This window comes from Branchiostoma belcheri, unplaced genomic scaffold, assembly GCF_001625305.1.
Source record: "Branchiostoma belcheri isolate BF01 breed outbred unplaced genomic scaffold, Haploidv18h27 scaffold40, whole genome shotgun sequence".
NCBI lineage: Eukaryota > Metazoa > Chordata > Leptocardii > Amphioxiformes > Branchiostomatidae > Branchiostoma > Branchiostoma belcheri.
Genome location: NW_017804021.1, coordinates 1,986,130 through 2,000,272, shown reverse-complemented (window position 1 = coordinate 2,000,272; position 14,143 = coordinate 1,986,130). Strand labels below are relative to the sequence as shown.

Here is a 14,143-nt window from a genome sequence, read left to right as displayed (position 1 = left end):
TACAAGATATAATATACCATTACCTACAAGAATAGCAGTTTTTTTAGCTCTTAAAAACCCAATTAAAGTCCCCATGGACAAGTCTGAATTTCAAGGCTAACATTCCGTCCCACGACCTTTGACCTGACAAGTCACATGTAGTCAACATGGCGGCCGCCGGGCAAGAAAATAATTTTCCGGACGGAAAAAACGGAATAAACGGCGATTTTCCGGAAAACGAGCTCACCAACGCCGCTTCTATTCAAGATGTTGATCTTTTGGAAGAGGAAAACGACAGAGAAACGTGAGTTGTGAAAGTTCTGAGTGTTTTAGGACGTTTTTTGTGTGCGCTGTTTTTGACCGGAAAAATATCTAGGTTATGAGTCGAAAGTTTCTGACGCAAGACTGTTCTTGAATTGCCAAGTTCTTGTGTTCCCCTTGTTATCAAGGTCAAAGTCTTTGCTCCTGTACCATAATTGTGAAATACTTTGTCATTGAATGACCTTACATACAAGCCTTTATATGTAAAGTTTCTCCCCCCCCTCCCCAAACTTTTAAAGTGTTATGGAAATAGAGTGGTATTGTGATGTATGCCTGAGCAACAAGAGAAGCAGTTCCTATTGTGTTGTTTGTTTGTTTGTTTCGCATAACCGGTAAACCGCCTTTAGGCGTAACACACCAGTTTTGTACAGACTAAGTACAAGCTGCGTAAGACCGGACTGTAAGGTTTGAACCACTCACACCGGGAAGGTCCCCTACTCTTTTCGATAAGTGTGGTGGGTTCTTTAATGTGCGTGGGGTGTGGCTCTCCCCAAACACGGGACCTCCATTTAACGTCCTATCCGAGGGACGTCCCTAACCAAAGCTAGGTACTCATTTACACCTGAGTGAAGTGAAGAAAGTCGTAAAGTGCCTTTCCCATGGGCACAAGATCGGTGACAAGGTAGGGTTCGAACCTGGGACCTCTTGGCTCTGAGCCGAAGACACTGCCGCTACGCCACTCGACCCCGTGTTGTCTTACCATAGAAACTACATTATCTTCCTTTAAGCCTCGGTCACAACTCGCCGTACGTGCTTCTGCGTGCTGTCTACGTGCAAAAACGTGGGCAATCGTACGGCATCCTTGCGTGGTGAGTACCACCTCCGTACGGAATCCTACGGATTTGGGAGCACGCAGACACGCCGTAGAACTTTAAGTGCATGTAATACTTTTTCTACGTGCGGTCTGCGGATTTACCACCCGTGCGTGCGAGTACGTGCGACGCGCGTGCCCCGTACAGCCTATGAGCGTGCAACGTACGGACTCCGTGAGTCTAACTTCACTATTCTCACGCGCAATTGCTGTACGGACAGCGCACGAAGCACGTGCGTGCCACGCACGGTACTTGCGTCATCCGTGCTTACTCCTCACTTCCCAGTTGACCTGCTCAATGACCACGCAGAACACACGTGCACCATACCAGGTGCTCCGCACGTGCAACGCACGTGCAACGTACGTGCAACGCACCTAATCTCTACAGTATATAAAGACAACTTGACGGGCGGCTGCCAACTCGTCTCCAAGATGCCCAGGAAGGCTCAGAAGAAGACTACCAGACAAGACCCAAAGAAACGGGCCGCGGAAGACACCAGGGCGGCTAGTGATGATGAAGTTAACAGGAGGTGCACGCACTTACAACGTGCGAGTGAGTAAGGAAACCGTGCGTACGCCGCACGTGTAGGTACGGCCTGTACGCGGCAACGTAGCAATCGCACAGAGATCGTGCGTTGTAAGCACGTACAACTCACTTACCACTTGCGCAACGTACGATGCACGCAACCGCTGACGGCCAGGCGTGTCGTGCAGACCACGTACGTACACCTTGCGAGTGACGTACTCCCTCGGCCGGCCACCCTACGTTTGCAGAAAAAACGTAGCAGACGTAGCCACGACAAAAACGTACGGACAAAAAGCACGCACGGCGAGTTGTGACCGTCGCTTTACATATCAATGGATCCACATTAATGACCTTACTAGTTTTTGTCATGTTCAACCGGTTTTTCCAGTTACTCAAGTATTGACCAGTTCTGTTAGTTCATAATTTAGTGACACTGAAGAAGAGTGATGGATGTTGTTCGAAAACTGTGGAGGTAATCTAAGTCATTTATCCAGTAGTAGAATTTGAATTGTCTAGGAGTATGAGCAGTGTTTGGTTTTCTTTTAATGTGAATCATAATGATCATTCTGGCACACTCATTTTCACCTGAGTGAAGTGAGGAAAGTTGTGTAAAGTGTCTTCCCCAAGGGCACAAGGTTGGTGACTTGGCAGGATTGAACCCGGGACCTTTTGGTTCTGAGCTGAATGCTCTGTCGTTACGCCACACAACCCCACAACGGTATTGGCATGGCTAAACTTTTTTGTACCAAGACTGTTCTGGTACAGAAGGGAATGATACAACAAGGCACTTTACTGGAAGAAAAATCTCAACTTTGTTCTCATTCCAACAGGTTGGTGTCTCCCGGGCAGAGTCCTAACAAAGAGGATGACAAGAGCAGGTCCAGGTAGGACGTTTTTAATGTCAGATATGATCTGTATCTATTGCTTTTAATGACAGGTAGGATTTGTAAATTGTATCTGAATTGTATTGGAATGCCCTGCCACAGTCTGTGGTGGACTCTAAAACAGTGAATGAGTTTAAATCACGGTTATACAAACATTGGGAGAGACTGAAGTACAGCACAGTAAAGTACTAGTAAATTATGTACCAAATGTGTATTTTTTTATCATGTTATCTGTTGTATGTATGTTTTTATTTTTGTATGAACCCTGGAAGACTAGCCTTTTTTGGCTAAAGGGCTTTGAAATAAAGACAAAGACAAATTTGTGTTTCATTGTTGTGGTCTGGATGTATGATTCTGCCCCCCCCCCCATGCAGAAGTAGGAAGCCGTTCCACTACCCGGCAAACAGACGTACGTCAGAGGAGCTGGACTCACACAGTACCCTCGCTACCTACAACCGCTATCGATACTACAGCAGGCTCGCTCCTCCTGATGACCACAGGATGGTAGGTCTCAAGCAATCAATCAGTCAGTCAGCTCTCAAGTAAGCAAGCTTTTCTTTTAATTAATGCCTTTGGTCTTGGTTTTGTTAGCTCTCAAGCAAGCTGACTACAATATTTACTGGGGTAGGGAGGCTCTGGTCATCAAAGGACTGTGTCCTCATGTGACTGTACAGTCCTATAAATTTAAGGCATATAGTACAGATGCACATACTAGCTAATAGTAATCCTTACAGTGTGTTCAATGTATTGGCATTGTGTGCTACCCGTATTCTAAGAACTTGAAGGATGTGCAGAAATGTTCAGACATAAATGGACATGTTGTTGTTGTTGTTTTCCCAGCGAATCCCAGACCACATCGTGCCGGCCTCCCTGTTCTACCCTCCCATGTTTGTGGACACCTCACAGAAACAGGGAAGCCTCATCACCATGTGAGTATTAGTTATTACTTCTCTCTTTATCCAATTTCAGATTTTAGGTACAATGTTGCTTATCTAATGACAGTTATATTCTGGTTGTATCCAGATACATGTTTCTACAACTGTATGTTTAACAAATTTATAGATCATAGATTTGATAGGACTTTAATCATGTAATTGTTATCTTTGTTAATGACCTTGCCAATTTGAATAAACTGCTTAACCATACAGTACCATCTATATAACACCCTGTATAGGTACGATTTGGGGGTATTTCTCGTGCAACGCATCACACCGCAGCGAAACGCAACGAATGTGGAAGTAACTATGCCACTGCAGGGCAAAAAAAATTGGGGGTCTATGATCTTATTAAGATATTAAATTATTGAAAAATATTGTGCCAGGAATGCCAGGAGGACAAGGGTTAAGCAGTTGTACATCTGTGGTATCTATCCTACAAATTAATTTACCAGTGTACACGTGTGCAGGCCCCACATGAAGTCAGTAATACAGTGATACATACACTCACAGTGTGACATGGAGAGACATGTACCTGTACTAGTGAACAAGACTTCATTTATTGATTTCTAGTGTGATAGTTACACCTATGAAGATCTGACTCCTGTTTTCCCATCTATAGTTTCTCCATCTGGAACACCATGATGGGGACGTCCCTTCTCAGTATGCCCTGGGCACTCGGACAGGTCAGTTCTTCTATGTTGTACTTCTTGTGACGTGTCCAATTTCTTTTAATTAATGCCTTTGGTCTTGGTTTTGTTAGCACGAAGTATGACAACTTGTGGGGTTGGGTTATGTCAATGAAGTTACAGGAAATCAATTTATTGATTTATTTTGTTGTTTTTGCATACTTGACCTTTTGAACCACTGCCCTTGTCAACACAAAATCAGGATACTAGTAGTTAGTAGAAGCGCAAACACTACTAATGTGCTGTTTGTTTGTTTGTTTGTTCCAGGCTGGGTTTGTCCTTGGCCTGGTGATTATGGTGGTGATGGCAGGAATCACCCTCTACACCTGCTACAGAGTCATCAAGTCTGTGGATGGTGTTGGTAAGGAAGTCTTCAGTCTTAGTAAAACCTTTTATCCAGGTTGCTATCCTCCATAGGTTTTGCCCACTCCCTAATGTCGCTGGCTACCACGAAGTCTGGACTTGCTGACATATGTAACGTCTGGTGATGACGTCACGCAATGAGCTAGCTAAGAATAAGATCTATCTTAACATAACTGTTCGCCCTTTACATGGGACGGTGGGGGGAGGGCTGTAGTGTGTTCTTCTCACCTCTGACCTGTAACCTGTGCCCTTTGCCCCTCAGACCAGGAAGGTGAGGTGTTAGAGTTCTCGGACGTGTGCAGACACTACCTGGGCAGGTGGGGGGAGGGGTGTAGCGTGTTCTTCTCACCTCTGACCTCTGACCCATAACCTTCGCACCTCTGACCTTTAGCCTGTGCCCTTTGCCTCCCCAGACCAGGAGGGTGAAGTGTTGGAGTTCTCGGACGTGTGCAGACATTACCTGGGCAGGTGGGGGGAGGGCTGTAGTGTGTTCTTCTCACCTCTAACCTCTGACTTGTAACCTCTAACCTTTGCCCTTTGCCTCCTCAGACCAGGAAGGAGAAGTACTAGAGTTCTCGGATGTGTGCAGACACTACCTAGGCCGGTGGGGGGAGGGCTGTAGCGTGTTCTTCTCACTCTCAGCTCTCCTGGGTGCCATGATCGTCTACTGGGTCCTCATGACAAACTTCCTCTACAACGTCGTCAGTTTTGCTTACGGTGAGTCCCGGTGTTTCTTCTTTTTGTGTGTGGAGAAAAGCTGTTTGTACATTTTTATGGTACTGGCACGTTAAGGTTGAAAGGCTGAAATGCGGTAGTTTAAAAAATCTGTAACTTGCTTTTGTGATATTGTGTTGTAAACTCTTTATGATGCTATGGTATATTTGTATTATAATATAAGTTAAGCATATGTGTTGCTGGTACAATGATAGAATGTGTGCTAAGATTCCAATGTTTGTTTACATCAGATATTCCTGGTTAGCTAAAACGACTTTTGGAAAAGCTGACTAACAAAATTACAATTTCAGAAAATATCCACACACCAGGGAATGAGACCTCTGCTTCAACTGAAGGTAAGAAAACAGATTCTATTAGAATTGTTCAAGTCTTAGTATATATGTAAACCTAACTCCCATGTCTTTCCAACTATTTATTAATTTGAAATGTTAAATGGCAACTGAGGTATCCCTGAAGAACCAATGAAAGACTTACATTTTAGTGTTTAACCAATGGTAGGCCTGTGTTTTTATGTGGACCAATGAGAGTCATGCTTTCATGGACCAATGAGAGGCATTCTTTCATGTGAATGACAAGCATGTATTTTTGTCCTCCATCTTGTATTTTTCATGTATTGATTTTGTTCATTTTTTAATGTAAGTTTTGATATTTGTTTATGTTCTTGAGGATAGGGCTTCTATAGGCATATTTGCTTTTGCCCATTATGTAAATGTAAACCTAATATTTCAGATTAAAAAATAAGAATATTTTTCCACAGTGCTCTGTCCTGTGAACTCCTCCCACACCCCTCACAACGGGAACACCAGTGGTATGTTCCTCCTGGCGACGCCCGGCAACGAGGATGACACCTTCCACCACGTCTGGGAACGCGTCAAGACAGTTCCCTTCTTCCTGGTCATCTTGGTCTTCCCTCTCCTCAACTTCAAGTCTCCCACTTTCTTCACCAAGTTCAATGCTCTTGGTAAGGTCTTGGTATCTTTAGTGAAGTTACTGTGTTATGTTTTGTTAATTTTGTTTGTTTAGTAAGAGTTACCACATTTGTAGAAGGATTGACTTGAATCTAACAGGTGACTACTACCTTTTCAAGATCTTGTTGTGGTTTATTCTTCAAGAAAAGTTCTTGCAGTAGGAGAGAAAGGAGCTTGGAGGTTTCCACAGTGTTTTGAATTTGTGGAAAAGTCATTGTGAAAATAAAACCACCAAGAAGTTCTGTGGTTTACAGATTTATAACATATAAATGTTACCACAACTTTATTATTTTTGAGCATGATTTGCATTGCTGTAGTTGATTGAGTTGCCAATGTGTGTGCTTTTCTTGAAAATAGCCTAGGATACTTTGTTTTTCAGGCACCATGTCAGTAGTGTACCTGCTGGTGTTTGTGTGTGTGAAGGCTTCACAATGGGGAATTCATCTGGACTTCACCCATACGGGCAAGGATGTGGACGTCAAAGGTAAGTCAGAGAGGTGGAATGGGTTCTTTAGGTAGAGAATTGTTGTTTTGTTTGCATGTTGTTGCTGTTTTGATAATTCCTTTGGTTGATAAGTTTTCAGCAGATAAGGGAATTGTTTCATGCATGAAAATCATTGCGGGTAAGGTCGTGTACTGCATGTGAATGATGCCAGTGCCCCCCTACCCCATGACCTTGACTGCATGCTTCCATGTTCTTGTTCCTTCCAGAGGCTAGTGCATCCTTCCCAATCCTGCCCCCCTCCCCAGTGACCTTGACTGTGTGCAGCCTTGTTGTCTTGTCCATTCCAGATGCCAGTTCATACTCTGGACATAATCCTGCCCCCCTCCCCCATGACCTTGACTGTTTGCAGCCATGTTGTTTGTCTTGTTCCTTCCAGAGTTCCAATCCTGCCCCCCTCCCCCATGACCTTGACTGTGTACCTATATTGGTTTCTCCTGCTCCCCTCCCCCATGACCTTGACTGTGTGCTGCCATGTTGTTTGTCTTGTTCCTTCCAGATTTCCAATCCTGCCCCCCTCCCCAATGACCTTGACTGTCTGCACCCATGATGTTTGTCTTGTTCCTTCCAGAGTTCCAATCCTGCCCCCCTTCCCTATGACCTTGACAGTGTGCAGCCATGTTGTTTGTCCTGTTCTTTCCAGAGGCTACTGCCTACTTCCCAATCCTGACAAAAACATGATTGGTTTCCCCTGCCCCCCTCCCCATGGCCTTGACAGTGTGCAGCCATGTTGTTTTGTCTTGTTCCCTTCCAGAGGCTACTGCCTACTTCCCCATCCTGACAGGAACTTTAGCGCTGGCATTTTTCATCCACAACGCAGCGGTGTCCATCTGTCGGAACCAGAAGCACCCGGAAAACAACGTGAGTCCCCGGACGCTTCCGCCACGTCCTTGGGATGACCTTGAACAGCATTTTTGATACCAGCAGGTTCCTGTTGTCGCGGAAACGTGGGACAACCTCCGTCCTACATTCTTCAACCACAAACATGTCTTCTCAAAATTTCACTAATCAAAATTTTTAAAAAATTCTTGAAGACAAATCTTGTACAACAGTGAGTCCATTGATTGGCTCACACTTACAAAACATGATTGATGAAATGCCAATATCAAATCAATGATTACAATATTGCAAATCACAGTCCAACGTCATTTCTGCTGTTCAACCGTCCTTTCTGTTTTGTTTTGTTTTTTTCTCTCGTTGTTAGAGATTAGCTCTTTCTTCCCCGCCCTAACCGGAACGTTAGCCCTGGCATACTTCATCCACAACTGCGTGCTGTCCATAACTAGAAACGTCAAGAACCCCAAGAACACAGTGAGTACAAACAAACAAACAAACAAAGGAACCAGAAGGATTCCCTGTGGAAAAATGAAGCGGATCATGCACTCAGCTTTGCACCTAATTAACACATTGCACAAACCAGCAATAATCTCAAAACTAAGGGATCTTTACTATTGTAAAGAAAAAGAAGAATACAACCTACTAACAAAGAAACAAGTAAAAGTATGATTTGATTTAATTTTTTTAGCAAATGCACCCAGCTATGCTCCTAAATTTATGTAACCTATATGCTGCCTTTCACATCTAGAAAACAAAAAAATACCTACTTTTCTCACTACATACCATTCATTAGCCACTACCTCTTACAAGAAGTATAACCCCTCAGTAATGTCCTAGAAAACATCACATAATTTTTTTTACCCTTTCAAGTTATAGTGTCAGTGTGTCCTCTTGCAATTTGCCTTTCAGTGTGAGTTTGTAAATAAAACTCCTATTTGTAAATGTTGACCTGTCCTTAGTGCTGAAACCAACATCAGATGCTTATTTCACACCCTATGCTTATTTGATCATAAGTTCACAATGTTTATCTATCACAACACTATGCAGTAAGTTTAAACTGTAATTTCCAACACAAAGAATTGCACTTACCCATATTTTCAACATATTGCAACATCTTTAAAGTTAAAACTTTTGATCCAACACAAAAAGTTCTCTAGAGCTTTCGACCTGTCACTCTGGTCTTCCTCAGTAGACTGACCCAGTGAGGCTTGTCACGTGGCTTCTTTGAAGTGTGACGTCAACACTGGGTCAAAGGTATCTGGTAGACATCATTTGTAACAAATATATGAACGTTACATGTTTGTGTTGCAAGTGTACTAACTACTGTTGCCATTTAGGGTCGTGACCTGACCATAGCGTACGTCTGTGTGATGGTTACATACGTGGTGGTAGGAGCTGTGTTCTACGCTGCCTTCCCAAAACACAAGGACTGTATAGAGGATGTAAGTAACACAAACACTCCCATTGATTACTGTTACTTATCCCTAAACCACACCAATTAAGTATCTTGGTTCTCAGATTTTTATGCTCCACTGGATAAACATTATGGTAATAGAAACAAAGCCTGTGGACCAGGGTTAATGCCTTGGCAACACAGTTTTATTGAGTGAATTCAGTGACATATTCAAGTTTTCCTTCATGGCCTTTGCTTTCATGATGTTACTTGAAGTATCCCACATCAAAGTAAGCTTAACTTACATGTATTTTTCTACATGTACACCTTTTCATCAAAGTTCTGCAGATCTAGAGAATGCCAAAAAATTTTGAAAAATCTGACATCTGAAAAACCTTAGATGTACTTGTACTGCTTATAATACAAGATTATTTCTTTTTTTTTAACACAGAACCAATTTTTAAAATCACAGAACCTTTGATGTACATTTACTTGTATTGTTGTTGATTTCATGTTCTCTCCCTTTTCTTTTCCCCACAGAACCTACTAAACAACTTCAGTAACACGGACACGCTGGCGTTTGTGGCGAGAGTGTTCCTCCTGTTCCAGATGTGGACAGTCTTCCCTCTCCTCATCTACATCTTCAGACTACAGTTCATGCACACCTTGTTTGGGTCCACCTATCCCAGGTGAGACAAGTAAAAATGATCTCAATCCATGTTTAAAGTTAAACCTTTTGATCCAACACAAAGAAGTTCTCTCACCTAGAGCTTTCGACCAGTCACTCTGGTCTTCCTCAGTAGACTGACCCAGTGAAGCTTGTCACATGGCTTCTTTGAAGTGTGACGTCAAAACTGGGTCAAAGGTATCTGGTAGATGATGTCAGCCTCCTTTGCAGTTGAGTAATGGGTGATGGGCCCTGATTTAGATATCCTCTTTCACCCCTCTAAAGAAGTAGTCTTGTTCAGCATACAGTATTCTAACAATGTCCAGCAAAACGGAATGTCCAGGTGACTACCGGGTATGTGAATATGTTCACTTCAGAAATGACCGAACTTGTTGACTGTATGTGCTCTAGGACTGAACTTTCATGATAGTGATGAAAATTTTTTAATTTTTTCCAGTTTTGTCCATGTGATAGTTCTGAACCTGCTGCTGGTGGGAGTTTGTGTCATCTTCGCCCGATTCTTACCTCATATAGGAACCATCATCAGGTAAGGCTGGGCATTCATACTTAATATACTAAATAGGACAGACATGTATTATAGCACATAACTACAGAATTGTACTTAAAGTCTTGAAGGATTTTTAGAAGAGTGACGCTGTGAATGTATTGTACATATCATGTATCACTTCCGTCACATATTTAGGAGTGTTCTGTGGATTTGCCCAAATCTTAACAGCTCATTGTAGTTGCACTTTAATGTCTGACTCGGTAAATTTTTAAAGTGGATTGACCTATCTTTGGTTGATGATGAATGCTGTAAAACTATATTTTCCAGATTTTCTGGAGCATTCTAGATCTGTGGTTTTGTCAACATCTTAACACGTCATTGTAACAATGTTTTATGTTATATCTTGCTTGATGACAACTGCTATCAAACAACTGTTTTTTCAGATTCTCTGGAGCGTTCTGTGGTCTAGCCTACATCTTCACCCTACCATGCCTGGTGTACTTAGTGATACTGAAACAGGCAGGCCGTCTGACTTGGCCTACTGCAGCTGTACACGGCTTTATCATCCTTTCCTCTATAGCTGAAGAATTCTTAAAAAATAAACATGAATGTATTCTTCACATTTTCAATCATTTTTAGATTCTCTGGAGTGTCCTGCAATCCTCAACCTACTACTTCACACCTCAATTGTTGCAGCATTTTCTTGTCAAGAAAAGTTGACTGACCACAATGTATCTCGACGAACGAGAACTGTTAACGAAGGCTTGAAAACAAATGTCTTTGCAGATTTTCTGGAGCGTTCTGTGGTCTAGCCTACATCTTCACCCTACCGTGCCTGGTGTACTTAGTGATACTGAAGCAGGCAGGCCGACTGACCTGGCCCACCGCGGCTGTACACGGCTTTATCATCCTGCTGGGACTCGCTAACTTTGTGGGGCAGTTCTTCTTCCTGAACAAGACGTAAGGACCTCATCAGTACTAGTTCATCTGTTCTCGTTAAACAAAAAAATGTTCATTTCATGTCCGTTTATCAGTTATTCTAACTAACCTTTAGCACACTGAAGTACATGTAGCCATTCTGAAGTGAAGTAGCCAGTTGGCTGCTATTGGTTACAGGATTAGGCAGCAGGAAAAAAGTTAAACAAAACATGTTTGTATGTTTTTAATTCAATCTTGTCATCTTTGCCAAAGTTTGCCAACATACATGTACAATATACATGTACTAGTAGTATCCTACCAAGGATATTATATCCTTTATTCTACTTACACAAGGTATAAGATGCTGTGGAACAGTTTTTTCTTCTCTTCTTATGCCCACTTCTCTTTGTGGGATAGACTTCTTAGAGTAAATGTTACACATAAGGTAAACTTTGTGTACTGAATTATTTTCCTCAAGAAAATATGTGGAAGAGTACCGTGTGTAATACCTTGATGGTGTAAGGTTTAACAGTCACCCTGCCGACTAAGGTTGTATCTGTATCAATATGCTGCATAAACAAACGTAAGTATAGAACTGGTTTGGCTGAGGTTTCAGACAAGGTGGACAGATACAATAGAAGCACCATGGGTTCAGCACCAAGGACAGACATGCTATGTTTTACAATAGAAACTTTGGGTTAGATGGTGCATCTTGTACCTGGTACAAAGTTGTTGTAAGGATGCTGGCTTAGCATGGAGAAGGTTTCTTCTTTCTGGTGTCACCGAAGATGCATAGAGTCATCTTGGTGGAAACGATATGTTAGTACCATCATTTTGTGCATTGACGAAAAACTGTAAGTGTAGATAGGAATAAATTTTCTATTGGGTGGAAATGATACATTGTGTGCAGTGCCACCTTCTGACTCTACCAGGTACTGCAAGCCAGTTTATCAGTGCTGCTGATATTAAATGCTCAGAGACATATAATATTATGTCTATATAATCATGAATTTAAAGGAAGTAAAAAGGTAGTGCCAACGAAAAAGGACTCACTATTAAACGTGTATTATCAAATGTAAGCTGACGTATAAAAAATGTTTTTGTATATAGTGCTTTGATTGATATATTCTTTAAAAGGAGCGGAAATGAGAAACATCTTGCCAAGATAAAATTTGATGAAAAAAGGTTTTTGCTTTGTGTTTTATTCCTCCAGTTTTTATATATTTATTATATATAAGCTGCTATGAAATTTCATATTTATACTTGCTAATACTAACTGGGTAAATGTCTTCTTCATAAGAATGCCAAAATCAGGATTATCTTCATTCGTACCTTGGACAGATGATAAGTTTTGTATGACCCTACCTAGCCACACACACACATCGGTGCACACATACACACGTGCCCTCATTCACACACGTACAGACACACACATACACATAACAAGCCGCAATTCAATTTCAGAAAAACAATTTAATTCCGGACTCCAGGCCAATAACTCCAGAATGCTTTACTCGGTTAATATTTTTCATGAGTCCATGGCAGAGGGTGACAATTATGCGGAATGCGTCAATTGGTCCCTAGGGAGTAGTCCAATTATATATAATTATACTATGATTATCTATAATTATACATAATGATTTGCCCATTATATATAATTATACATATCCCTTTTTGCTATTATCTATAGTTATATATAAGCCTTTGGACCATTACACATAATTATATATAACCCTTTTGACCATAAACATAATTATACATAACCCCTTTCCGGTTATGCATAATTATACATATCCCTTCAGGCCATTATACATGTGAACTCACACACATTCTTTCTCTCTCTCTCTCTCTCACACACACACTCACACACAAACACACGCACTCACACACACACACAGATACACACACACAAACAAGAGAGTAAACAAACAAACAAACAACCAAATATTTTCAACTTTTGTATTAAAGTCCATCGGATAGCACACTTCGCAGTACAGCTCTCTGGGTGCAAAAGTTCCACAGGAAAATAAAGTTAACTCCAGAAAATACCATCTTTTCAACATTTGTGTACAACGTCATCAACGTCTGTGCACATCTGAGTACGACGTCATTGGGTACGTCGGCAGCAAGCACGGAATACGTCAGACTCAGACAATACCAAATATGTACAGGCTATCTTTAAACATATATTACAGAATCATCACGATACAAAACCACTCTAAGTGGATAGTTACTACCAGGCCACACAACGCTAACTTTATAAATGACATTCCAAATGTTGATTTTTCTACTAACGACTCGCCCAATAGAATTTCGTGTTTCCATTTTTTTGCTCTTGCACAAAATTTTGTTTTTTTTGGAAGATGTCACCCATAAAATAGAGTTGATATGGCCTTATACAGCACAATCACGTCAGCATGACACGTGATTTCCTCCTCCAATGGACGGACAGCGTTTCACTGACATGCGCGTCAGTTGCACACAAAAACATCTGACCAATAACAACAGCTTATTCTGCTATGTCTACCGATCATGGGTAACTACAGCACAGACAGACACCCCATATATAGTCTCTCAAAAATACGTAGAGGCAGATATCGTATCAAGATACGCGCTGCTGTCTTAAATATATATCATATAAGCGATCCAGGCCGCACAGCCATATTATTATAATTATTATTTAAAAAATACACAAGTACGTATAGAATTGATACTGTTAATGTAACAGCTGTTAGTAAGACGAGACATTGAGATACTTGGATAAGTATTCATCTCGGGCAAAACTTTGCCCATAAGTTATATTTATAACGACGATATTTTTTATATAAGAACGGAACCTAGTCGAGCAGTTTTTCTGTGTGTGAGGTTTTGAGAGCGATGTTGCTGCCAGCAGCGTCAAGAAGCACCCCCCCCCGTCTGGTAACCAAAGTCAAGTTCACAATAATGTTCTTTGTGTTTAATGATGTACGTCCAGCGCGAACTGTAGCAACTACAAGTCCAAGTTCATGAGAATTTTTTACTCAAACCACCGCAGTTTTAATTCTCCTGGTGTTGAAACGTCCGTGTGACAATGTCTGATCGGATGAGTCGTTTCTAAGGTCAGTTCC

The 14,143-nt window shown here is 41.7% G+C and overlaps 1 protein-coding gene across 1 annotated transcript; it reads left to right on the top strand.

The window, feature by feature from the left end:
- Window positions 1-117: 117 nt before the first annotated feature.
- Window positions 118-11,206, top strand: LOC109477628 (sodium-coupled neutral amino acid transporter 9-like). Its single transcript, XM_019778972.1, is given in 14 exon segments — window positions 118-283; window positions 2,468-2,521; window positions 2,896-3,025; window positions 3,362-3,450; window positions 4,079-4,142; window positions 4,413-4,506; window positions 5,058-5,225; window positions 5,534-5,578; window positions 6,001-6,204; window positions 6,591-6,708; window positions 8,863-8,992; window positions 9,484-9,632; window positions 10,068-10,157; window positions 10,905-11,206. Coding segments are annotated over 14 exon segments (1,650 nt in total). The 5' UTR covers window positions 118-146; the 3' UTR covers window positions 11,083-11,206.
- The last annotated feature ends 2,937 nt before the right edge of the window (window positions 11,207-14,143 follow it).